Source organism: Bubalus bubalis, chromosome 6 (assembly GCF_019923935.1).
Source record: "Bubalus bubalis isolate 160015118507 breed Murrah chromosome 6, NDDB_SH_1, whole genome shotgun sequence".
Classification (NCBI taxonomy): domain Eukaryota; kingdom Metazoa; phylum Chordata; class Mammalia; order Artiodactyla; family Bovidae; genus Bubalus; species Bubalus bubalis.
Genome location: NC_059162.1, coordinates 97,137,209 through 97,165,018, shown reverse-complemented (window position 1 = coordinate 97,165,018; position 27,810 = coordinate 97,137,209). Strand labels below are relative to the sequence as shown.

The 27,810-nt window shown below is 44.2% G+C and overlaps 2 protein-coding genes across 4 annotated transcripts in view; both read right to left on the bottom strand.

The window, feature by feature from the left end:
* Nucleotides 1-13,827, bottom strand: part of BEND5 (BEN domain containing 5) — a 49,436-nt gene extending 35,609 nt beyond the window's left edge. Inside the window, exon 1 of one of the 3 annotated variants that reach the window (XM_025288777.3) lies at nucleotides 13,498-13,827. In XM_025288777.3, the coding sequence (XP_025144562.2) occupies nucleotides 13,498-13,723 (226 nt within the window). In that variant the 5' untranslated portion in view covers nucleotides 13,724-13,827. The remainder of the gene's footprint in view (nucleotides 1-13,497) is intronic. The other 2 variants (XM_025288779.3, XM_025288778.3) reach the window with 2 other exon arrangements.
* The window catches only part of AGBL4 (AGBL carboxypeptidase 4), a 1,467,749-nt gene that overhangs the window by 240,478 nt on the left and 1,199,461 nt on the right, over nucleotides 1-27,810 (bottom strand). The window lies entirely within an intron of this gene.

Genomic DNA, 27,810 nt, shown 5'->3' with positions numbered 1-27,810 from the left:
TCTTGCCTGGAAAATCCCATGGGCGGAGGAGCCTGGTAGGCTGCAGTCCATGGGGTCGCTAGAGTCGGACACGATTGAGCGACTTCCCTTTCACTTTTCACTTTCATGCATTGGAGAAGGAAATGGCAACCCACTCCAGTGTTCTTGCCTGGAGAATCCCAGGGACGGGGGAGTCTGATGGGCTGCCGTCTATGGGGTCGCACAGAGTCGGACACGACTGAAGCGACTTGGCAGCAGCAGTAGGAATGAACAGCAGCAGGGACTGTGGTCTTTCTGAAAGAACAGCAGCTCCCCTCCTATTAAACCATTGTTCTTTCTTTCTAAATAAAAAAGCTGTTAAAAGTAAAACCCAATGAAAGTGCTTCAAATGAAGTTATCCTGAAATGGGAATGGGTGGGTGTTTTTGCAAGTGAAGAAACAGAGAAACTGAGAGAGATGCAGGGGATGAGAGGGTGGTATCAGGACTTCTGAGTGTGTTGAGGCAAAGCTCCTGGGTTAGTCTTCAGTTTGACAAGTTCAAGGGCAAAAATTTGAGATGTAGCCACCAACCTAGAAATGACAAGCTATGCTCAGCCTCCCTGAGCTGAAACTCTGAAGCCCAGAATCATGTTGGTATGGAGAGAAGCAATCCTTCAGACTCACAAAACTGGGCAATATTTGAACTGAGAGCAATCCTCAGATCATTTCACTCAACCCTTTCAAGATGGAGATGAGGTTCCAAATGGTAAATCCATGCATCTGTCCACTAAACCAGCAGGTCCAGGGATACAGGAGGAGTAGGACAGGCAGGGTTCCCATTCTGGCAGTTCATGCTTGTACAAGGTCACAGAAATTAGGATCATAACTTGAACAGCGTGACCATGTAACCAGAGTTCAGCACTTTTCCTCCTATACCTCAGATTAATGTTTACTGAGAATTTACACTTGCAGGATCTAGGTGGGGCCTTGGGCCACTGAGAATGAACATTGTTAGGGACACTAGATAAAAACCCACAAAAAAGAAAAACTCTCTGATACGACTGAGAGAAGATCTCAAATACTGAGTCTGAATAAGGGGACAGTAGCTGCTACAGGACCTTGGGGGCAAGGGAGATCACTTTGGCCAGGACAACCATGGCAGGCTTTGGAGAAGAAGTACCCTTTGAGCTAGACTCCTTACTTACAAGGTGGTCTTGGGTAACTTACTTTACTTCTCTGATCCTGTTTACTCATCTGTGACCTGAAGTAAATAATTCCTACTCACACTGCCAGGATGCCCTGAAGATGATCAATTCTGTGTGTTAAGAACCTGAGTGAAGTGAATGGCACTTGGATCATCAGCAGTCATAAAAGGACAGTCATTTAGGGATGGCAAGAAGAGGGAAAAGGATAGAAATTTTTTTTAAAAAAAGTAAAGACTGCAAAAGCATTTAGACTGGAATGGTTACAAAAGATGGTTCAGTTATAGGCAGGAAGAGAGGTAAGAAAGGAAGTTATGGTGGCTGAGCTTGGAGAATAAATGGCCTTGAATGCCAAGGTAAGAAGAACTAAGGTTCAGCCTGCAGGTGCGGGAAAGTCAGACAACCTGGATTCCAAGTCCAGCTCTGCTAGGTTGTAGGTGTGAGAAGTCAGGCAAGTTGCTGTGTCAGTGAGTATTACCGATCTCTTTCTGTAGAAATGGAGATAGAATATTGGCTTCAGGTGGGATCAAATTAGCTGAGTACATGTGCCTTGAAGGCAACAGAGCCCTGTCCTTACAGCACATGACAAAGTTCTGCAGAGCCTGCTGATGGCCCAAGGCTGCTGCAGGCTTGCGCCAGGAGGTGGAGACCTGCCCAGCCACCTGGCTTGAGAAAGGTGACACTTGGCAGAGCTCTACTCCCCATATGATGACAGAAGTCCCGCTCCCATCTCTATGCACAAAGCTCCATGCTCTTCCATATAACTGGAATGCCCTCTCCTTTCCTGTCTGAAAAACTCTATCCAACCTCCACTCAGCTCCTTTTTCCTTCTTCAGGGTCCCATTACACCTTGCACATACCTTCTCTGTAGCCTATTTTCTTACTAGGTTGCAATCATCTGCTTTGAGGTCTACCTTTCCCACTGGAGTGTGAATAACTACACTGCAGGTCCCATATGCTAAGCCTGGTCATACAATATAGGGACTCATCAAAAAAATATTTAATGAAAGAATAATAGAAAGAAGCTATTCCAGTAAGCATATGAAAAGATGCTCAAAATCCTCAGTCTTTAAGGAAACACAAATCAAGAAGAATACAATCAGATATACTTCATACTCACTAGGATGGCTACAGTCAGAAAAAAAAAAAGAAAAGAACAGAGGATAAGCATAACAAGTGTTGAGAAAATATGGACAAATTGGAACCCTAATACATTCCTGATAGGAATGTAAAATGGGGCAGCCACTGTGGAAAACAGAATGGCAGTTTCTCACGAGGTTAAAAAGAATAACTGTAGGATCCAGCAAGTCCACTCTTAGGTATATGCTCAAGAGAAACGAAAACATGTCCACCAAAAACTTGTGCACAAATGTTCATAGCAACATTATTCATAATAGTCAAAGGGGGGAAACAACCCATTGTCTATCAACTGATGAATGGGGAAAAAATGTGATATATTTATGCAATGGGGTATTACTCACCTGTAAGAAGAATGTATTGATACTTGCTATAACATGAATGAATCTTGAAAACATTACACTAAGTGAAAGAAGCCAGACACAATGGCCACATAATGTATGATTCCATTTATATGAAATGTCCAGAATAGGTATATTCATAGAGATGGAAAGTAGATTAATGTTTTCCAGGAATGGAGGGGGACAGGGCAATGAGAAGTGACCACTTAACGGGTAACAGGGATTTCTTTTTGAGTGATGAGAATGTTCCAGAATTAGATAGTGAAGATAATTGCAGAACACTAAACTGTACACATTTTAAAATGGTTAAAATGGTGAATTCTATGTTATGTCAGTTATACTTCAATTAAAAGATAGGCTACCACTTTTAGAATGTGTATTACCTACCAGATACCACTATAAGGCTCTTTTCACATACTACTATACTTCCCAACAACCCAGCAATTAAGTACTAGCTACAGTTTTCCCATGAGAGAAGAGCTGAGACTCAGAGAGGGCCTAAAGCCAAGCAGACAGGAAGGTACAGAGCCAGGGTTGGTCTAGATCTCTTTGCCTCCCAAGCCCATGCTCTTTTCTCTCTAAACACATGCCTGAAATACAGTAGAGCCATATTCATAAATGCTGAATGAATGAATGATGACTCTGGATAAAAACATCTAAATCCCTCAGCCTGAAGTTCAAAGCAGAAGACCACTTTAACAGTTGCTCTCCTGACAAGAACCCTGTGGCCTCAGAAAATCCCCAGACAGAAGTAACCATACCAAGCACAACAGAATGAGGCTGGCCAGACCCCAGGGCTTGAACGGGTTCTTTGAAAAGGTAGGATGAGCAGTACAGGAAGGTCTGAGTGACAGGAATGAGTTCCAGAAGGGAGCAGAAGCAGACGGTTTCCCCAGTCACCTGTTCCCTGACCTGGTCCTGGCTGCTCTGATGTTTGGCCATGGGGATCCTGAGGCAGCTCTGAGACCTACCTACCTCCTGGCTCCATGCTAATGCTCATCAGTCTTCTCCCTGAGCTGTGCTCCCTGGATGAGGGCTTCCTAGATGTGCTCCCTGGATGAGGGCTCAAGAAGATCTAAGGCCTCCACTTGTCCTTTTCTGGGGTCAGTGGACATTCATTGACCCTTGTTCTGGGTTGAGCACTCTGCTAAGTGGTCTGTGTCTTTCAGATCCTTACAACCCAGGATGTACCAAGAATTTCAACCAGAATACAAGGCTTGACTTTCAGAGAGATGCTGGCTCATGTGGGGCAAACCTCACATCTCCAGGTCTCCTTAATCCTCACCCTGAGTTAAAGGTGATGCCTCGCATCCATTCTAGTCCACAGATCATGGAATACTCAGTGTCACTGTAAGAAGTGGATGAACTGGTTGGGAGAGGGAGGTCCAGGACTGAATAAAAGTAGCCTAGTCTTGCGAATTAGGTGGTCCTAGTTTGGAACTCTGGTTCTGCTACCTGCTGACTGTGGGAATTCGGGCAAGCTACTTCACCTGTCTGAGCCTCACTTTCATTATTTCTAAGGTCGGGATGATAAACTGTTTTCCAAAATGTGATGCTTATAAAACACCAAACACTGTGCCTTTCTTGTCCAAGGTGTTCAGTGAATAGCAGCGATGAGGCTGTTCTGTGGGTTATGTGCTTGGCTTTTATCCTTTGGCACAGAGAACCACTGCAGGCATCCAACACAGATTGAGACACGATGAAGGAGATGTTTCGGGAAGATTAATGTGGCAGTGGTGAGCAAGATGGATGAGGTGTGAGGAGGAGACTGAACACAGGGTGACGAGAAGCTATAACTCTTGACTGGTCACATTAATGAATGTGAACGATGGTGTGGATCATCTAAGACAGCAGGTGGCTTCATGTGGCATTTTAACATGGCTTTGGAGTCTGTGTCTGGCTTTGCATTCCAGGAAACCACAGAAGAAATTAGCAATGGACTCAAAGGGATGAAGAAAACTCTCTATAGTCAACCCACCTTTGCAACTACTTCAAACTTAAGACCCAATAGTCAGTTTTAGTGTAAACAGAAATATACATGTAGCCTCTGAAAAGACAATCTTCTTTGACTCTGACTTCCTGATTGTTTCGTTTCCAGGGCAAGAAAACCACCAAGGATTTGGGCATCAACTATCTCATCCTCCTTTCCAGCTTCTGTGATGTTAGCTAACCACATTCATCTATTCAACAAATATTGAGTAAGCATCTACTATACACCAGGCCCCATGCCAAATTCTTTACTAACATCAATATATTTAATCCCCATGATGATTCTTTTGAAGCAGAAACTGAGGCTCAAAGTGAGGTGGTTTGCTTAAGACATAAACTACTAAATATCAGAGCTAGAATTTCCAGTCACGTCTGCATGACACTTGGGCCATTTCTATTACCTAATTATCCGATAGGAACAGGAGAAAAATTGCCAAGTTGTTGTAACTTCCTCAACTGAACTAAAAGGCACATATAAAATGACAAGTTTATTAATATAATCTCCCAAGTGCCAGCCTTTTTCCTAAGCCCATGCCTACATCCAGGAAAATGCTCTGATAAATTCCCAAACTCAACTTAGTACAAGTGTGACTCAATACCAACCTCCTGAACTCCAAGCTTATCAAGACCACTAAGCCCTAAATGATCCTCCAAAAGAGCCCCTATTCAAAGCCACAAAATGTGGTAGAAGCTGCTCTTCAAAAATACAGAGAACTTGGTGTCTGTCATTCATCTAAGAGGGAGAAACATCCCATTAAACTTACACTATTGAAAAAAATGGAGGCATGGTAATAAGCAAATAGTGTTTTAGAGAACAGGCTGGTAGACAGGAAATCCCATGCAAGTCTGTCTTCAAAAGTGAAGAGACCCCTGGAGAATTAGAAGTACAATTACAATGGGAAAGGCACTGTCTTGATTTCCATTTTACATAAAACCATGCTGGATAATTAAAAGACTCAAACGTCAGAGTTTAATATGGTGTGGGCTTGTTGGTTATGATGAAATTCTGAAAGGCTAAACATAAACCATTTCACATAGGCTTTGTTTTGTTTTAAAAAATATCTATATGCCAGTTTAAAGTTCTTCAAATGTATAAAAACCCTGCAAAGTCTATACTTGCTTTACAAACAGACATGCCGCAGAAAAAGCATGTATATCTCTCATTCTCTGGCCTCTGTTTCTATATCATCTGAGGCAGACAAAATTACCAAGTTTTTAGGACTGTATTTAATCAAGACAAGAAGAAGATGAGTACCCTGCTGTGGTGAAGCAGAAAGAAATCAAGAGACAAGGGTCTGAGGTATGGCTTTGTAATTCACTCTCCGGGTGACCGGTCACTTCCTTTCAACTCTCTCTTCTGTAAAACAATAGGGACTGGACTAGAAAACCTCAAGAGATCCTTCCAGCTGTGTGATCACTGGACAGCCACAGGGAATTCCACTTCTCTTTCTCTTCTGTGCAGTGCTGGATAAGAGCAGATGATCCCATCCCTCCAGGTGGGCTTGTCTGAAGAAGTGTCCTGATGAGTCCATCCAAAAAGGAAGAGAAGAACTGACAACCAGGTTTTGGTAGGTCTCCAGGCTCTCACTATCACAGCCTCCCAGGCCTGGGTACAGGGCTAGGGCACCGACAAAACTAGGAACCTTCAACCTGCTGACTCATTTGTCTAGCTACCCTCATGTGCTTTACCAGGCTGTTGCCAGGGTAATAAGTGGCCCCACCATAGGGTCACAGGCGGCAAAATCATGGAGTGAGATGGGAAGCCTTTCATGCTCAAGTCAAGCCCCAGGAGGATTTACAACACACACAAGTTAAATTTTAACCCTGTCTGCTCCTTGGTCCTCTAAATCGTTTCTTTCTACCATAAATGGTGGTACCCACACTAAGCAAGCTGTTCTCTCCACAGTGCTTAGCCATCACAGTCCTTATCGATTACCTACATTTAATGAGTACCTACTATGTGCCAGATAACTCCCATGTTACCTTGCTAATAACACAATAATATAGTGGGTAAGTAGCTCACGACTATCTCTATGTTTGGGCACCTGAAACTCAGAGAAGTGAAGTAATCTCCCTAAGGTCACACATCTTGGAAGCAGAGTCACAATTGGAACCCAGACTGCCTGATTTCAAAGCCTCTCTTCTTTCAGCTCTCTAATACTTCCTACTTGATACTTAAGGAAGTGAGCTGGGAGAGGAGCTCATCTAACCAATTCTCCTATCATAGGGCAGGAGTTCATTCTGGAATGTCCACCTCCCTCGACAGGGAGCTCATTACATGTTGGAAGCAGTGTTTATCTGCTCTTATTATAGTCTTCCCACCCACTCCTATAAATTCCAGTCTCTGGACCTAATTTTGCTTCTGGGACTCCAAAGAACAGATATGATCCTTCCTCTACTGGGGCAAAACTCAGACATCCAAAACTACCAAAATATCACCCCAAGCGGATTCTGTCTTCTCCTGCTTATATATCATTTAGCTGTCCTATCCTATGTCTCACCAGTGAGCTCAGAGGAAAAAGTGGTTGCTATGTAGTTATAAGAAACAAAAATAGACTTAGATCTAGGATACAAAGACTTCACTCCTCATTTGATTTCTAAAACACCCATCTCTCCTGTTTATCTTTTGATTTTTAGTCCATCTCTGGCTGCTTCTTCCCAGTCATCTTTTGGGGTTCTTCTTCTTTAGCTGTGCCCCCTAAAAGCTGGCATTCTAAAGAGTTCTGCACTGTTTGCTTCCTCTGACCCCTCTCTCCCTCTGTGACCCTACCACGCCCATGGCTAATGATTTCTACATTGGGATCTTCAGCCCCACTTCAGAGCACTCCCCTAAACCTTGGACCACATGCCTAATCCCTCTCCTAGATTATCTGCCCAGATGTCCCACGGGCCCCCAAGATTCATCTTGTTTCAAACTAGACTCATCATCTCCTCTTCTAACCAACTACTCTTCTAGTGGGATCAGAGCCCAGATCACCACATCATCATCACGCACGTCACCACAACCAGGCAGTTCCCAGATCCTGTGGAGTCTCCTTCCTTAGTCCATCTCAGATCCATCACAACCACTGCCACCTCAGCCTGGGTATCATACTCGCTGACTGCCCTGATCACAGTCCTCCATAAGCTTCATGTATATGGGAAGACCTTAGCCCACTGCCTGGCACCTACAGCAGCCACTAAATGTTTGAGTAGCTTTCTTCTCCTGGGGTAAAACAAGAAGCCCTGTCTCACAAGGATGTAGACAAGAGTATGTACATGGTAATTCCCAGCGCTGAACCTGGAGCCTGGTGAGTACTAAATAGATATTTAGTGAATTGGTCTTTGAAGGCAAGAAACAAGGTCTGTTCCTCCTCCTGTGTTTCCCTCCAGTGTAAGACTGACCACCTAGTGTAACTCAAGAGCTGGGGAGCTAAAATGAACCAGAGAAAAGTTCTTTAGTGCATGGATGCTTTTCTGGTAAGCATTTTAAAATGAAGAGAACACACATCTTCTCTCTCAAAGGAGCTTATAAGACAAAGCAGGTAGGCACAGTGGAAAGAGAATAAATCTTGGGAGCCAAAGATCTAAATTTGAACTCTACTTTTCTGGTGTGTTTTTAAAAATAAAAACCAGTGTGCTCTTGAATAACAAAAACAACCAAAAAGAAACACTCAAAAGAGCAAGACCTCAGCTTGCATGGGGCAATTTTTTCCTTTCATCCAGTGAACCAGAATTCTGAAGTACTCTGTAGCACTTACTATTTAGTTGCAACAAATATGTGGTTCTTAAACAAATCACATCAGAAGGAACTTTCAATGGTTAACATTTCAGAAGAATCAGCAACAGATGACAACAGGCAAGTTCCAATCTTCGCTCCAATGTACATCAGCAGAACACGTCAAAACTTAAAAGTTTTCACTTGCTTTTAAAAAAATAAATAAATAAATCCTTATGTTGGCAGTCTCCCACTGATGACATGCAACAATCTTTGCATATGAAATTGCCTAGTCCCCTGCTTCGCTGCTTACTTTGTAGAAGTTCCAAAGCATTTCTGGAGCAAGAGATCTATTTGGACCGACAATGCCAAGCTGGGACCTGAGCCCTGAATGAGCTAAAATTACCAAGCAAGAAGAACGTGGCTTTGGAAGCTACTTCCCCCAAGTGTGAGGTTTCTTCTAGTCAAGGGAGAGATACAGAATGTTGACTTTTTCCAGATGAACAAAGTTGAATGAAACCTCCAGAACTCACTGCAGGTTTCTGCTCTGAAACAAATTGCTACTACAGAGTCCTTGTTCTCCCTGCTTCTTCTCCCCGAGCATAGCATATGCACTTGACTTCCCAAAGTTGGTGAGTTCAACTTGTGCTGATTGGAGTGGACTCCGTGCCGGGCACTGCAGGTGCAGAGAAAAGGAAGGCAGGTCCCTGTCCTGGAGGAGTTCACCATTTGGTAAGAAGACAGACACAGTCACGACTAACCAAAACAGGACACAGAATGCTCAGATAAGCGAGGAACAGCCAAGTCAACAGAGAGCTCCAAGGAAGGAGGGTCTCCCATGGGGACACAGAGTGGAACAGGGTGCTGCCAATGCATTTATCCATTCCTCTATGACAGCCCTCAGCTCACAGGATTGCAAGCACCCATGTGTATGCTCTTCCCACTGAAAGTGAGTTCCATGGGCAGAGGCCCATCTGACACAATAATTAACCCATCCTGGATGGCTTGAGGAGTGCCTGAGGGTGTGTTCTCAAGATGGTATGAAATACCATCTGCAGCCTAGGGGAAGCTGCAGAAATGAGGTGGCACTGGGGCCTCTATGAATGCCCAGGCTGAGAAGCTGAAGTTCATTCAGTAGGCAACGGGGAGCTACAGAAAGTTCTACTGAGTAGTGACTTGACTATGACTGTGTCTTAGAAAATTATTCTGGCAGCAATTTGGAAAATAGATTGAGGCAGGGTGATCAATTAGAAGACAGCTATGCTGGTTTAGATGTAAAAGCTGGTGCAGGCCTGGATGTGGGCAGTGGGGGTAAAGTTAGAAAGCTGTACAAGAGAAACTGCAAAGCCCCTCTAGAATAGGCCCTTTCTCTGACCTGCAGTGCCTGGCTTCTCTCTATGGGATGGTGCCCATTTTTTCTTTGTCACTCCAACAGACAGAAACCCTAAATGGCAGGGCCTGAAAAGTTAACTTTTGGTCTCACCTGGGTTGTGCTGCCATTTCAATCCCAGGACCTCAGACCTGTGGGTGCACTGGAGCATTTGTTTATTATAGCACGGGGCCTGGGGTATAGGAAGTAGTAAGGGGACACATGACAACAAAAGGAATTTAGCACACCCGAATAACAATAATGCAGCAAGTGCCGGGAGAGAATGGCATAGTATTTTAAGACTCGGAGCTTAGAAAAAACCAGTTTTGGCCCTGTTAAAAAAAAACAAAAACAAAACACAAATTCAATATCATGAGCCCCAGGAGGAGACTGGATTGCAGTTGGATAATGGTTAAGTTCTCCAAATGGGTTGCTCTCATTTTCACAAGCTGTTTGGCAAGTAAATGAGAGTGACGAATGAGACCGCGTCCAAAGGTGAGCCAAGTCTTGAGTTATGTGAACCAGGAGGATGGGTGCTCTTCTGAGATTTCCTGAGGAAGATGTAACTTAGCAGGAAGGAAGGTATGTGTGCTCTGAAGGAGGGAGGTTGGTAAGCGAAGAAGAGAAGAGCAGAAGGGGCTTGAAAATTCAGCGCTAAAAACTGCTTTTGAGCTCAAAAACTTGCTTTGAACTGTAAGCTTCACAGACAGTTCTTTTCTCTTCTTTTACTCCTTCCAAGCTTGCTGTGTGGCTGATAGAAGCATCAGCTACTTTACCAAGGAGACTTCCCAGTGGGCACCTGTCACTGGAAGACCTGGGTTCTGAGTCTGGCTTTGTCATTTGCAGCTATGCAGATACACAGGAGTCTCTAAGGCTCAGTGTCCTCATCTATACAATGGGAATGGTAACAACAGCAATCTCCACCAACAGGTTTCTGTGGAGGACTAACAGAGATAAGGCACAGGCATAAAGCAAGACTGTCAATAAAGACTGTGTTTGTTTTTTTCGCTTGAACTGAAATCAAGGCTATATATGAGGTCTGACACACATGGAAACCATGGTGTAGACCAGCACATGCTAGAAAATGCCAAGTCCCAAAGCAGTTGGCTTTGACATTTCCTGGATACAAGAAGAGGTACACTTGAAGACAGCTCTGGGTTGGCCTGGGCAAACAGTAATGAAACAGACTTCTCACCAAAAGCCATAGAGTAGCCCCAAACTGCCCCCCTGAAACCCCACTTTTGATGTCAGGGAGGGATTAATTACTCATGGCTAATTCACAAAAACATAGCCTTCTCTGCCTCCCACTTGAGGACTCACCTAAGCACATCAGGTCCCACAGCACAGCTGTATTTACAACTAGGACATGCCAGAAGAAGAGCTCTTTAAGAAGAAGTCACTCTAAGCAATTCTCAGAGCTTTGGCATTTAAGATGGGGTTTCAAGACACACAGGAGAGTTCTTCCAGGATAAATGAATTCCCAAACCCACCTTGGCCCATCAGGTCTACAGCCAGAAGAACAGCCCCAGTTTAAAAATTAACCAGCTGATTGGAATTCTAAATGTGGTCTAGCCAACCTCAAGACCTCAAGTTCTTTCTCTTCTCCCTGCAACCCCCCGCCCCTTTTCTCTTCTCAAGGGAAAAAAAAAAAAAAAACTGAAGAGAGGTGGGGGAAAGTGCTTTTCAACTCACTTTGCTCAAGCTGGCACCACGCTTCTTCTCTGGATCTACTCTGCCAATTTCCAGATGTTACCTAGTTTTGTGGGTTTCTTTTTTTTATTATTGTTTTTAATAATCCCAAAGAGTTATTTCCAACTTGGAAGGATGAACAGTCTATTCATTCAAGATTCATGGTCCTCAGACCAAAGATTACATTGTCTTACTTAAAAAGACTTTTGTCAATTTTCAAAAATCAGAGTCTGTGGGGGCTGCCGTCACCCCCAGCAGCCTCTCTACGGTGCTTGAAGAGCCAAGCACAGTGTTAATATTTACTGAATGAATAAATGGATGAATGAACAATCTCTAAAAGAGGAAAACAGCCATTCCACACTAAAACATGTACATACCACTGACTCCTTCTGACATACACCATTTCTCTCCTAGGGCCCTTCCAGATCTAAGAGTGTAACAGACTCATCAAGAGCATGCTTTCTTTTCTTATAGTCAAGGGGAAGCAAGGTTACAACCTAGTTTTAACTTCCTCAGGGCAATTCTGTACTCCTGGGGGAAAAAAATCTCCAAATCCCTTCCCTCAGGTAATTAAAACCAAGCAAACAAGCAAAACAAAACCTCATCAACTACAAAGGTTTCCCTTTTTTCTGCATACTTTCCTTCATTCTGTTTTTCTGGTCCCAGGCATGCCCTGGTGTTATGGGTGGGTTTATACCACTGCGTCCCAGGGCTTGTCAGAGAGGTGGTAAGGACACAGTCCTGCCAAAAGGGCCCCAGGTGCTCATCTGTTTCCAGCTTTTCTTCCACTCCTCAACTCTGGCAAACCTACTTTCCAGAGGCAACAGGGGGTGATGGAAAGGAACATGAACTAGAGCTCTAATGTACTGCTAATTTGCCAGGAGACCCTTGGAAAGTCACTTCTCTGTTTCAAGCCACAGTTTCCTTACTTGCCAAATTTAAATATGATAAATGCTGAATTAATCTTTTAAGCTAAATGAAGAAAGCTAAGGAAGTTGGAAAAGATAGGAAAGGTCTCAAACTACAAAACACCAGCAATATCAACTCATCCCTGGTCTTCTCTTCGCACTGGAGGGCAGGGGGGCTTACTGTCTGCTCAGTCTGAGGTACACCCTCCTTACTTATCAGGAATAGCTAGAAGGCTGCTCCCCAAAATAGAAGGGACACTTCCCTCTTCTACTCCTGTCTGTACCCAAGCCTCCTAGAACTGGCTGCGAAAGAGGATCTGCTGACTTTACAAAGGAAAAGGTGCTTCAGTATGGCAGAAAGAACTTGGTGAAGGAGACTAGGGGGCTGGTTTCTTGTCCAACTCTAGCTGAACCTCAGCATTCTCATCTGTCAAATGGGGATGCGCCACCTGCCTTACCTATTTCTCAGGGCCCTGGGAAAGCAGGAATGGGAAGTCTAGTCTTATCCTGGCCCTCAGTTCTTACTCGAGGAGCCTTCTGGGAGATTCAAAAGGGGTGTGGAGGCTGAGGGATGCTAAGTGCCACTAACTCTTTACCTCTGCACCTATTCAGGGAGGGGCAGGAGACAGGCACCCAGTACCCAGCGATCAAGGCCTCTTCATCCCATCCAGGGACCTCCCGGATGGGACAAGGATGTCATAGCTCTCCTCTGTGAAGAGGGACTCCCACCTGGAAGAGTCTGACAATATCAAGCCTTGCCTCCTCAGGCAGTACTGCGGGCCTTAAAGGGAGAGACAGCCGGCTAGAGAAACTTAAGGAGACTGAAACAGCAGAGAGGCAAGCAAGTGAGACAGAGGGAAAGAGAAGGTGGGAGAGAAATGAAGGTGCAAACAGGCAGAGAGAGAAAGGGAAAGTGAAGTAGCCAGAGAACAGAAACAGAAAGAGTAGGACAGACACGGAGACACGGGGACAGACACGGAGACACGGAGACAGACTGACAGCGCGCGAGTTGTCCGGGAGGCGGGGAAGACAAAGGGGACCATCCCGTATTATTAACTGGTCTGGCCTTCTAGACACCCCGTTCCCCACAAAGAAAAGCCTATGGGACGGGAGGAGGGGGCCGGAGCGAGCAGCGGCTCCCCCCGGCCCCCTCCCCGGCTCCCGGCCCCCGCCCGGCCCCCGGGTCCCTCCCGGCCCCCTCGCTCACCTGCCAGCGCCAGGATCTGGGCCTTGTGGAGCAGCAGCGCGCCCCAGTCGCGGGGGGCGCGCGGGGGGCTCTCGGGCCCAGCGCCCAGCTCCTCCGGGCCCCGGTACACGGCGTACACCTTCTGGTTGTCAAAATCCAGCCGCGAGCGGGGGCTGAAGTCGCGCACGCACGACACGGGCAGCGCGTAGCAGACGTTGTCCTCCAGGAACCGCACAAAGGCGTACATGGTGGGCGCGGGGGGCGGGCCCCGCTCGGCCGGTCAGCCCGCGGGGCGGGCGCGGAGGTGGGGACCCGGCGCGGGGCGCGAGCCGCGCGGCCGGGCCGGGGGCGGGGGCGGCTCCCCAGGGCCCGGGCTCCCCCCGCTGTTATTGTTCCTGAAAGCCCCGCTCTGCCAATCGGCTGCTCTCGCCTGGGCGCGGAACCGGGAGGGAGGGGGGCGGGGGGCGGGGGGCGGGGGGCGAAGGAGGGGGTTTGGAAGCGCACCGCCACTCGCGAAGTCAGACCCGAGCAATCACAACCGGAGTGCGATTCGCCGAGGGAAGGGGAAAGGGCCGAGAGACTGCATTGCAATAATGATAATAACAATAGCCTTGCGGGAGGGGAAAAAAAAAAATGCATTGACTAATCATCAGAGTCGCGCTGCATGCTGGATTCGCCGCTTCAACAATCGCGCTACAAACCAAATTGCATGGTAGCAAAACTGCACTTCAAAGGAGAGGAGAGTGTGAGGGAAGAAATGTAGGGCGAGGGGCAAGCTTGTTTGCATTCCTAAGTGTAAACTCGCACTTGCAAGCAAGCAGAATTTTGGAGTATTTCAAATAATTCTAAGCACTCCCCTCAACCCCTTTAGTTCACTTTCTTTTTCTTTTTGGCAGAAACTGCCAGCTCCCCTGTGGGGAGGGTCAGTCAACTAGAAATATTCCCCCTGTGCTACCAAACTAGTTCTGACCAGAAACTGGGGCTTATCTGGGATTTCTAGTTGGACCAGCTGGCTGGGATGGTGGAGAGTTTATCAAGGGCCTCAAGGGCCCCTCTCAGCTGGAAGGAGCAGGGTAGCCTCTCTCCCCTGTAGTCTTCCAGCAGTGAGGTCCCCTCCACAGCATGCAGGTCTCTAAACTGGGACCTGCTGGAATGAGCAGGGAGGGGAGGGTTGTTCCGGGGAAGGCAAACCCAGGGCTAGCCGAGCATTTCTGGGGCACCTCTAGGAGTTCAGGAACGGGACTCTGTGGAACAGCAGTCTTTGCTCTGTCCCTAGTGTCACAGGCAGAAGAGAACCTCGAGGGGCTTGTGTCCCCCGGAAAAGTATGAACACCATCAGCCTAAAGAGGGCTGACTGGGGCTGTTGCTCATAGGCGCCTCATCCCACGTTAGAGGGGGACAGCATCTTCACATTGAGGCCTCTGAGAGGGTGGACTTTGTATCCAGTGTGGCTACTTATATTCCCATTGCTTAGCACAAACTTGGCATTTGGTAGGGGCTCAGTAAATTTTGGGTGGAAAATAATAATAATTAAAAATCCACATTCACCCAGCCATCCAATCACACCCATTTATTCAAGCAACCAGTATTCATTGGGTATGCACCACATGCCAGATTCTGGGCTAAGGGCTGGTGGTAGAGAGAGGAAAACACACAGGATAAACACCTGGATCTCTTGCAGTGTTAGACAGTGTACAAGAGCCTGAGTCTTGATTTTGGATTTCTGTGCTGAAATTAGGTTACTATGAATAACCCTCCTCTGTCCTGGAAACACAGTCTGGTCAGAAAGTATTAAGAAAGTATAAGTAATTATGTTACAATGAGAAAAGTGTTCTCATAGAGGAATGTTGAATGGAGGTGGCAGACTGAATTACATATTATATATTTTAAAAAATTCATTTTAATGAACTCAACCTGTAAGAAAAAAGCAAAATGAATGTGCCAAAATGTTTCTTAGTAGTCGTGGGTGACTTTGTTTTCCTTTGTGTGTTTATGTTTATATAGCCATTTTCCCCAATAAGCAGGTATTACTTTATAATCAGAAAGCATTAAACAATATTTTTTTAAAAAGCACTATGCTCACATTTCAGATTAGCTACATGAATGATTAAGTAGATAAGCCAAAAACCCCATCAACACATTCTCCCCAGATCCAACTGTACAGGTCAGATTGAGTTCCCTGAAACGGAGCCTCTGATACACACACAGATAGGACCACATGTTGTATGGATGCCTCTGTTGCCCCACATACTTGTGGAAAAAAGAGAAGCCACTCTGAATTGTTCCAGCAGGTTTACCTTCATGATTATGATTTGTTTGGACTGATCTTGCATGCGTTTTTATTTTAAGAATACATTCCTATGGTGGTCAAGGGGAAGTAATGTGTAACAAGATTTCTGATTTAAAAGATGAATCATGCAGAGCTGGCCATATTAAATGAAATACCATGAAACTCCAAACTATGTTTGCAAAATAATTTCAAGTAGCACCCTGGCCAACCTCCTAGCCCGTCTAGATGAGCGTGACCTCACAGTACATTACCAGTCTCATCTCTTATCACCTTCCTGGACATTCCAGTACATTTCAGATACATTAAACTATTTGGCATCTTCCAAGAGAGCATGTTTTATCAGGATCTCAAGCCTCTGTGCGTTTTCTGCCCTCATCCTAGGGAGTTCTTCCTCCCCGGAGTACACATTGACCTCACCCTCCCCTGAAGGCCAGTGCACAAGTCACCTCCTCTGTGAAGCTTCCCCAACCAATCTCTCTCCTCAAGCACAGGCAGTTTCTTTCTACTATTTTGTCCATCACATTTTATCTTCCCTCATTAGAATGAGCTCTCTGGAGGTGCGGGGGTGACAAAAAGGCTGGGTAACCTCAGCATCCTAGCGCGGAACTGGGGAGAAAATGCTAGTAAAACAAAGGCATTAAAGAAAGACACCGCATGAATAACAAACCTCTTGCATGCTTTTGCTGAACATCTGTCCCATCTTTTCAGAGTTGGAGCTGAATCTCAGTTGTCTTTCCCATTCCCAGTAACCAATGTGTCCATCATGATTGCTCTCTTTGTGAGACAGACACATCCATGAACATATTAAGTACCACTGCACCCTCAGGTTCAAACAAATTCTCCACCTAAGGCAGTGTAAATAGTTCTCTTAAGGGGGCAGTTTCATTTTCCAAGAACCCAGAAAGAAGAAAAGAACAAATAATGACATGGATGCCAACAGAGTAAACCTGGACTCAATACGTTTTCTTGCAGGTGCACAGAATGGATTCTAGAGAAGGAATGGCATGAACAGGATGTTCAAAGAGACAGCGTTCAGCAGCCTAAAGGCAACAGAAAGACAACCAGAGTTTCTGCTTCCTGTGTGTATCACATAGTCTTTTAACACAGCTTCTAGGGAACCTACTAAGTGTGTATCCTTTGTCCTAGTGAAAACTGGAGTCAGAGTACCTCTTAGATCCAGAGACTGTTGCCCCAGGCTTTACACATACCAGAAACTCAAGATGTTGATGATTCAGTGATTGGCAAACAAAGAGAGTTCAAAAGTACATATTTCAGACTTAAAAGAGGTGGTTAAAAATGTCCTGTTCGACCAAATCACGTTTCAACCTCCTCTTCAGTATCCCTGCCAAATGGTCATCCAAACACTTCTTATATGGTTCTAATGTTAGGAAGTTTACCAGCATCCCTTATCTTTGGGACACTACTGACTGTTAGAAAGGTCTTTCAGACTTACACTGATGCAGAACCTTTCCCCCTGTAACTGTCATACTAAGTTCACCACCAAGACTCTCATGCCAGCCCATCAGATATGGAAAAACTTGGGATCCTATCTCATTAGGATCTTTGTCTTCTGCCCAGACATCTTCACTTCCTTCACCTGTCTTTCCTCATATGACCCGGTTTCAATGATGATAATTGTGATATCTACTTTTCTTCCTCCAACGCTCATGCCAGCCACCAAGTATATATGATTTCAATTAATTTCACACCAAACCTTTGAAGTGGGTATTATGAACCTCATGATAGAGTTAAAAAAAACTGGCCAAAGAGTTTGGCTCTGGGGAATCCTGGAAAGCCTGTGGTCATATTTGCATTTTAGACATTTTGGATTAGAAATGGTGTGGGTAAGGATTGAGGGGAAGCAGGACTGGGGAGTGGGAGGCCCACGATGAGGCTGCCTGTCTTCTCCCTGCCCCTCCCCTGACTCCCTCTTCCTACCAGCCAAATGTACTTAGCCTCTCTTCCAAGTTACTTTAATGGAGCAGAAAATGTACACATCTGGGGCAGCTTTGCGACTGTGTCTCCTCGCGCTTTCCTGTCGAGCTTTGCAGAGCCTTGGGTTAATGTCAAGCTCCTTCAGTTTAGCCAGCTGAAGCATGATCAGTGGCAGCAGGGGGACTTATGTTTCATATTACTGCATGGAATTCTCAATGTACTTTGCAAAACTATTTTAAGGAGACCTGGGTTCTGTGAGTTTTTAAAGCAACTGGAGCGTGTCTTTTCAACCTCTCTGCTAATGATTGACCACATTTTTTCATGATTTTGCCTTTTTTTCCCCCGTGATATTTAATTTGACTTTTTAAGTCTTTGCTTAAAAAAAAAAATTTTTTTTTAAATTCTGTCCAGAAAAACAACTTGCTGTGCTATGAGCTCAGGGCCATTGTCTTTTCAGGCTGATTCAAGGAAGGAATGTTGACACATGGCTGGGAGGATCTGGGACTGTTGGGAGGCCCATGCTGGGCATTACCCTGAACTGCTACTATCACCAAAACGGTGGCATAAACACAGTATATCCTTGTGAACTCCTGATGGTGAAGTCTGGCTGAGTTTGACAGTGGGGTTTTAGGCAGGGGAGGAGAGGGACAGGAGACAGGGGGAAGGAAGGAAAGAGAGGACTTGTATGTTGAGAACAACCTCAAAGGCCAGTGAACACTGCCTGGAGTTAGAGGGAATGCCAACTTGTCATGTAGGTGACAACCTGGAGGGCCAAAGGAATGTGGACTCTAGAATCAGACCTCTGCTGTAACTTTGGGCAAGACAGTTTGCCTCCCTCAGTTTCCTTACCCATAAAATGAGGCCAATAATATGTATCTTCTGAATGTATTGTGAGAATTGGGACAGGAGTTTTTACTTTTTCTGTGTATCAGAATCATTTGGGGAACATAAAAATATGCCATTCCCAGGTCCTGTCCCCCAACATCCTATGATACAACTGGTCTGGGGATGGGACCTGGGAAATGTTTTCTTTTTTAGTTCCTGGATTATTTTAAAATCAGACCATGTTGAGCATGTCTGAGTTGGAAGATTTTTAGGTAACATGGTAGTCACAAAGAAATTGCTCAGCAAATCCTAGATACTATATTCAGGGAAAATACACAGGGCTCTGAAATGTTTGTTTGAAAAGTGACACACTCAGATGACCATTATATCTATTACTGTTGGCAAGAATCCCTTAGAAGAAATGGAGTGGCCCTCAGAATAAACAAAAAGAGTCTGAAATGCAGTACTTGGGTGCAATTTCAAAAATGACAGAATGATCTCTGTTCATTTCCAAGGCAAACCATTCAATATCACAGTAATCCAAGCCTATGTCCCAACCAGTAACTCTGAAGAAGCTGAAGTTGAATGGTTGTGTGAAGACCCACAAGACCCTCTAGAACTAACAGTCAAAAAAGATGTCCTTTTCATTATAGGACACTGTAATGCAGAAGTAGGAAGTCAAGAGATACCCGGAGTAACAGGCAAATTTGGCCTTGGAGTACAGAATGAAGCAGGACAAAGGTTAACAGAAATTTGCGAAGAGAACGCACTGGTCATAGCAAATACCTTCTTCCAACAACACAAGAGAAGACTCTACACATGAACATCACCAGAAGGTCAATACCGAAATCAGATTGGTTATATTATTTGCAGCCGAAGATGGCTCAGATCATGAACTCCTTATTGCCAAATTCAGACTGAAATTGAAGAAAGTAGGGAAAATCGCTAGACCATTCAGGTATGACCTAAATCAAATCCCTTACAATTATACAGTGGAAGTGACAAATAGATTAAATGGATTAGATCTGATAGACAGAGTGCCTGAAGAACTATGGACAGAGGTTTGCGACATTATACAGGAGGCAGTGATCGAGACCATCCCCAAGAAAAAGAAATGCAAAAAGGCAAAATGTTTGTCTAAGGAGGCCTTACAAATAGCTGAGAAAAGAAGAGAAGCAAAAGGCAAAGGAGAAAAGGAAAGATATACCCATTTGAATGCAGAGTTCCAAAGAAGAGCTAGGAGAGGTAAGAAAGTCTTCGTCAGTGATCAATGCAAAGAAATTGAGGAAAACAATAGAATGGGAAAGACTAGAGATCTCTTCAAGAAAATTAGAGCTACCAAGGGAACTTTTCATGCAAAGTTTGGCACAATTAAGGACAGAAATTGTATGGACCTAACAGAAGCAGAAGATATTAAGAAGAGGTAGCAAGAATACACAGAAGAACTGTACAAAAAAGATCTTCACCACCCGAATAATTACAATGGTATGGTCACTCACCTAGAACCAGACATCCTGGAATGTGAAGTCAAGTGGGCCTTAGGAAGCATCACTGCGAACAAAGCTAGTAGAGGTGATGGAATTCCAATTGAGCTATTTCAAATCCTAAAAGATGATGCTATGAAAGTGTTGCACTCAATATGTCAGCAAATTTGGAAAACTCAGCAGTGGCCATAGGACTGAAAAAGGTCAGTGTTCATTCCAGTCCCAAAGAAAGACAATGCTAAAGAATGTTCAAACTACTCATTGCACTCATCTCACACGCTAGCAAAGTAATACTCAAAATTCTATAAGCCAGGATTCAACAGTACATGAACCGTGAACTTCCAGATGTTCAAGCTGGATTTAGAAAAGGCAGAGGAACCAGAGATCAAATTGCCAACATCCACTGGATCATCAAAAAAGCAAGAGAGTTCCAGAAAAACACTTATTTATGCTTTATTGACTGTGCCAAAGCCTTTGACTGTGTGGATCATAACAGACTGTGGAAAATTTTTCAAGAGATGGGAATAGCAGACCACCTGACCTGCCTCCTGAGAATTCTGTATGCAGTTCAAGAAGCAACAGATAGAACTGGACATGGAACAACAGACTGGTTCCAAATCAGGAAAGGAGTAGGTCAAGGCTGTATATTGTCACCCTGCTCATTTAAATGTATGCAGAGTACATTGTGCAAAATGTTGGGCTGGATGAAGCACAAGCTGGAATCAAGATTGCCAGGAGAAATATCAATAATCTGAGATATGCAGATGGCACCACCCTTATGGTACAAAGCGGAGTAACTAAAGAGCCTCTTGATGAAAGTGAAAGAGAAGAGTGAAAAAGTTGGCTTAAAGCTCAACTTTCAGCAAACTAAGATCATGGCATCTGGTCCCATCACTTCATGGGAAATAGATGGGGGAAACAATGGAAACTGAGACTTTATTTTTTGGGGCTCCAAAATCACTGCAGATAGTGACTGCAGCCATAAAATTATAAGACGCTTGCTCCATGGAAGAAAAGTTATGAGTAACCTAAGCCCCATATTAAAAAGCAGAGACATTAGTTTGCTAACAAATGTCCATCTAGCAAAGCTATGGTTTTTCTAGTAGTCACATATGGATGTGAGAGTTGGACTATAAAGAAATCTGAGCTCAGAAGAATTGATACTTTTGAACTGTGGTGTTGGAGAAGACTCTTGAGAGTCCCTTGGACTGCAAGGAGATCCAACCAGTCCATCCTAAAGGAAATCAGTCCTGAATATTCACTGGAAAGACTGATGCTGAGGCTGAAGCTCCAATATTTGGCCACTTGATGTAAAGAACTGACTCACTGGAAAAGACCCTGATGCTGGGAAAGATTAAAGGTGAGAGGAGAAGGGGATGACAGAGGATGAGATGGTTGGATGGCATCACCAACTCAATGGACATGAGTTTGAGTAAGCTCCAGGAGTTGGTGATGAACAGGGAAGTTGGCATGCGGCAGTCCATGGGGTCACAAAGAGTTGGACATGACTGAATGACTGAACTGAAGTGAACTGGTGGCTCAGTTGGTAAAGAATCCGCCTGCAACGTGGGAGACCCAGGTTCAATCTCTGGGTGGGGAAGATCACTTGGAGAAGGAAATGGTAACCTAGGCCAGTATTCTTGCCTGGAAGATCCCATGGACAGAGGAGTCTGGCAGGCTACAGTCCATGGGGTTGTAAAGAGTTGGACATGACTGACAGACTTGGCACACTTGCTTCCTTACTAAGTGTGTGGTCATGGACAAATATCTTAATCTCTCCGAGCCTCAGTTTCTTCTTGGAAATATTAATACAGCTTCATAGAGTTGCTGTGAGAATTAAATGAGATAACCCATATAAAATGTTTGGCACAGTAGCTGACACATAGTGAGTTCTCATTATATGATAGTTGCTATTATTGTTATTATTATTATTGTCACTATCGTTATTGTTACTAGAATGCTTATCCCCATGCTGAAAGTAAGACTGAATATAATGAGATAAATTATCCTGATAATTATCTAACGAGCACTCCATAATGCTTCGATCCCAGAGCCATTCTTTTTAAACCAGAGCCTGTGGGCACAGGGTTGTAGTCACCAAAGGCGGACCCAGATCTCATAAGTTCAAAAGCTATTGAGACTATGGGCCTCGCCCAGACCTGCTGCAGCAAACACTTCCAGGAGAATGTATTCGGATCCATTGATTCATTCTTTCAAACTTACTTTTTGTGTTTTCTTCAAAGAAATAAAAAACATGTATGGATTATATAAAATCTAAAATGCAGAAGTGTTTACAGCAGTCTGAAGCCAGATGTCTTGGCCTGATCAAGCAGGCAACACAGTGGTCGAGTTCAACCCATCAGATCTCAACTACATTTTGATCTCATGTTGGTCACGCTCAGGAGTTGGCTACATGAATGATCTGAACCCAGGCATTTTAGTCTAGGTGTGTATACTCCGCATTAGCAAAGCAAAGCAAACCAATTCCCAATGGTTGAAGACCAAAAAAAAAAAAAATTGTGAATAGAAGAGGGAGAAGAAATGCTGTCACCAAGGAAGAGCATTTGAATTGGTTTTGAAAAAGAAACCAAAAAATTAGCCTACCTGGGAAGAAAGCAACTTGCCTCACCTATGAATTTCAATCAGGGGACTATTAGTTTTAGAAACCGCCTCTGGTTTCTGTTATTAATTCATTCTGTTACTTTTCAGCTGAAATGTCACTTCCCCAGGAAAGGCTTGCTGGCTTGCTCCTCCCATCCCCCTTCATAGACTAGCTCAGGTCCCTGTTACGTATTTCCACTGCCACTTATATTTTTTTTTCATGAAGTTTATTATAGTATATATTTATTCTATTATTGTCTGTCTCTGCCACTAGGTCAAAAGCCTCCTCTAGGAAAGAGGTCCTATCTTTCTTCTTCACCAGTGTATCCTAGCACCCAGCCTGGCATAAGGCAGACTCTAAACAAATACTTGTTGAAAGAATGCATATCTGAAACAGACCCTGGAGGAGAGAGAAGCCTGCAAAGATGAGGTGGGAGAGGTGTCCCAAGGGCCTTGTTCTGTCCCTCTGAGTCTTATCTTCCTCTTGAGAGTGTCTGTGTGTTTCTGGGCCCCCACCATGTCTGGCCCCCATAATTTGGCCCCTCAAAACAATAAAAGCCCTCAATTTTCCTTTAGAACCACTGGACAGACTGACATTTTCAAAATGTTTTTCTAAATGTAAAGAGAGAAAAAAATGGAAATAATTATAGAAAAATTGTCACATTGACAATCACACATAGTTATCACACACTGGAACCAACAATAAATGTAATAGTATCAAGAACCTCACTGACACAGTCCATGGGCCTCCTGGGACACAAGGTAGTGATTTTTGCCTCATCCTACAAGGCTAAACTTCCTTTTTATCCTGCTGTTAGCTAGGTGTCACTGACTCTCAAAGCCCTACTCATGGTGAACACTGGCTCATTCTAGTATTTTGATGATTCCAACATTATTTGGGAGGTAATAGGGCAACTTTGCTTCAGTGGCCACATGCTAGTTCTCGGTTATCATCTCTGCTCATTTCAAGCACCTGTGGCTCAGAATATCTGCCCTTCACAGGTCCACAGAGGGCCAGAGTGCACCCCACATTGTCATCACTCTTGGACTTTTGTTTGATAACTCTGGACTGCCATTCTGGGTCAGAGGCACACAAGAGAACATTCATTCATGGAACTGAATCTTCTCAGAAGCACACAAAACCATGAATAACTCTGATTTTCTTAAGAATATATCCTAACCACACCATAAATTCAATACGAAATCTGAAGAATGGTATGAAAACAAGAACTAACAACTATTGATTTCCATGATAGGATCTATTCAGGCTGCTTTATACATATCACCTTTAATATTTTCAGAACACTCACAAGTTTTGATATTTACATTTTTTTTTCCTACCGAGGAAATTAAGACTTATAGAGGTGACAGAGTTGCTTATAATCCTGTGAGAACCCCTGAACCTTAGTTTCTTAACCCAGAATCTGGTTTCAAGGACTGCTTTGATATAGGCCTTACCTCAGAGTTTCCTGGGCAACAAGGAACTGAACTGATTGTGGAGTTTCATCCCTACTCTTTTTTTAGAGGCTTGAATCCTGACTAGAGATCTGAGAACTAGATCTTAGGGAAACGTCTAATATCTATCAATCCATGCATCCCTAGATTGAGTAGCTAATGATTCTGAGAATATTGATGATGTGACTACCATAACTACATTATCTAGGGTTTCTGAAACCATGTTTACTTACTCCAGAGACCCTGAATTCTTTTTAAAGAACTCTGAGGTTTCTAGCTCAAGCAGATTTCTATATTCTTATAGCCTGTGTTGATAGCCAGGGAAAAACTATTGGGGATTACTTGTTACCACAAAGTCTGGAAGGAGCCTCCACTGAGCCAGAACAGAAGACCGGAGAGCTCCAGTTAGAGAAATCTCTGTGAGAAATGTCACCCCACCCCATTCTTACCCTCTGTTACTTGGAGGAATAAGAACAAGAAGAGAAATAACAGCCATGAATTTTTGTGGAATGTTTACTGCCCGGAGCCAGCGTGAGGAACTCCGCCCGTGGCAAAGGTCATGAGGAAGGAGGCTCGGCATATGCAAAGGTGGGATCGAGCCTCAGGAATTCCCCTGGAAATTCTCAAGCATCTACCCCCAAAACCAGAGTCTGCCTACTTTACTGCTTTGTGCTCTCACCTACACCTCTGACTTTACGGGGGGCTGTCCCCCACCACCATCTCTCTCTCTGAAAAGAGTTAACTTACAGCTTGGCGCCTGACTTTAGAATAATCACCTTTAAAGAAAAATAAGTTTTCTGAAGAAAGGGTCATAAAATGTTAACAGGCCTCCTGGCCAGAAGATAATGTAAATCACCTAAACTTTTGCATATCATAAGTTTGCAGGAAGAAAGCCTGGCTTCGATAAGGATCAAGGACTGCTGACCTTGCATGACTCTACCCCTTCCCCCATTATCCTCTATGCACAACTTAAGGTATAAAAACTACTTTGGAAAATTAAGTGCGGGCCTTGCTCACTGAAGCTTGGTCTCCCCATGTCGTTCTTTCTCTCACCTTCTGGCTGAATTCCCATCTGGAGCATGGAGGCTCGCCAAGCCTACTAATTTTGCCTGGGCTTCTAAGATCTGACCGGGGAGGCCTTAGTGTCTCCTCTCCTTCGGGAGAATGGGAGGATGCCTGTGGCCTACGTGTGTGGTGCAAACTCCTTGTCTTGGAGTTTTATTGGTTTTCCACGTAAACCAAGTTATTCAGCTTCTTTTCTCCACTGAATTTTTTCAGTGAGCTATCCCTATTTAACCACTCTTTATATCTCTAATTAACAACTAAGCTATTGTCTCCTGATCGCCGACGCCGTCTCCCCTTCAAATTCCCTGGACCCACTGGGGCTGGACCCTGGCAGTTTACCTCATACTAGGCTTTATATACATTTCTCATTTAATCCTCAAAGCAATTCTGGGTGGCAGGTACTATTATTAATAGTATCAGCCACATTTGAGGGTTGAAGAAACCTAGGTATAGGGATGCTAGCTAACTTTCCCAAGGTCACATAGGAGTATATGGTGGAGCCAGGGTCCAAACTCAGGCTACCTGACTCTAGAGGCCCAACCACGGATTTGTACTCCAACCCTGGCTTCATCTGGGTCAGACTCTTGACCCAGTGAGGGTTACCTCTCCCTGGGGAGGTGATAAATCATCCATCCTCAGAGGGTCATCTACTGGTTTTCAAGGGATGGCCAGACCACTCTGATTGTCCCAGGTGAGACCCTTGCAGGCACTATCTCAGAAAACATCCTGGATTTTATTAACATTTTCATCCCATGTTATGGTGGATGGGAATGTACTAGATTCAGTCAGAAGTATAAAGACGGCTTTCTTTTACTTACTCAAAATCAGTTTATTTATTTAGTACCACAATAGGGCCAGCTATTATCCCAACCAAAAAAAAAAAAAGTTCCTGACCTCTAAGCTTTTCTATTGTAATGGAAAGTGACTCTTCTATATATTTTTGTTGTTGTTGATAGTCTTTTTCATATATTCCTTTAGTTTACTCTATGACACCTACCCTAACAGAACTTAGAACCCTCCTTCATCCACTAATAGAGTCTCGAGGCTCCCTCCACCTTCTTTGAGGCAGGAGTTCACCCACCCCATAGGATTCTTACACTGTATTGAAACTTCTCTTTAGAGATATTTATATCTTTGTTCACCTGGAATAAGAGACTTTTTTTTTTCTCTCTCTAACTCAGTCAATCAGTCATTTGGTGGGTGAATTTGTGGTGGGTGAACTGTGTGCAGAATATCAGAACCCCACCTCCCCTTCTTTACTATCAGGTACATCTTTATTATTATGGAAAATAAATGGCTAGAATAGAGGAAGAAGAGATTACTCAGTTAAGGGTGCCGCTTATTTGTTTTTTCTAAAATATAGGATAGGCAAGGGTATATAAGACTCTGGATGAGGTGGCCAGACAGTTTAACTCAATTGGCAGAAAGAATAAGGACCTGGGCAGGCCCCACCCAACCCTGCTAATGCATACTTCCTTTGCTGGGCCATCAGATAGTCTCTAATCACTGAACTCTGCTTTTGGCTCCAGGACCCGGATCAAAGAGGTGGCCAGCACAGAAGGGGTAATGAGGCAACAGGAAAAGTGAAATATGCACAGGTTTTAGACCCAGAGATGTGTTCAATTATTGTTCCATTACCTTGAGCAAATCTCTTTCAGGTTTCTCAACTATCAAATAGAATCCTATAAAGGGTCCAAAAGACTATGTGTGGAAAGAGACTGGCAGGATCAATGCCTCATGCATAGTAGGTCCCATGAAAACCAGTTGTCTTCTTCATTCTCATCTTCTGAGAGAGTCTCTATTACCTTTTTCTCCCAGGAGGTCACTTGGACTTCCCAGGTGGCGCTAGTGGTAAAGAACTCTCCTGTCAGTGCAGGAGAGAAAAGAGATGCAAGGTTTAATCCCTAGGTCAGGAAGATCACCTGGAGAAGGAAGGCCATGGCAGCCCGCTCCAGCATTCTTGCCTGGAGAATCCCATGGACAGAGGAGCCTGGCGGGCTACAGCCCATAGGATGGCAAAGAGTCAGACAGGACTGAAATAATTCAGCATGCACACACCAGGAGGTCACCGGGTAACGGTAGGATGGATCACCAGAAGCCAGGTATCTGGGGGTTCAGTATCTTCCCCCCTCTCCCCAAAGACTGGCCAACATTACTGCAGAGATACCACTCACCATTCTCTCCTGGCCAACCCTGGGGCAGTGTGCTTTGTTTGAGAAAGCTGGGACCTTAGCAAGATTTGCACTTTTATCTTAAAAAAGTTTAGGACTTAAGCTGAGTTTGGGGTTTTATTGTCTGCTTTTAAAATTATGTTCAGCTTTTTATATTTAAAATATGCCTTCTAAATTGTGAAACACAGTGTTCTCAATCATAAAGTAGGATGAGTTATGTTATGCTTTTTTCTGTTCCCAGCTCTGGGTTCTCTTTTTGTCTCCTTATATGAATTTTTCTGCAGTGTCCTGACTTATGTCCTAACTTATCTGGGATACTGGCTGTGAAATTCTGGACAATATTCTTAACTCCTGTGAGACTGCCTTATGCATTCATTCATCTACTAATGACTATTTGTTGAGGGCTCATTATATGCCAAAAGCTTTACTTAATATTTGGGAAACAGTGGAAAGCTGGACAGACTGTTTTCTTCCATAAAATGGGAAACTAAGCTTTTAGGATTGAGAA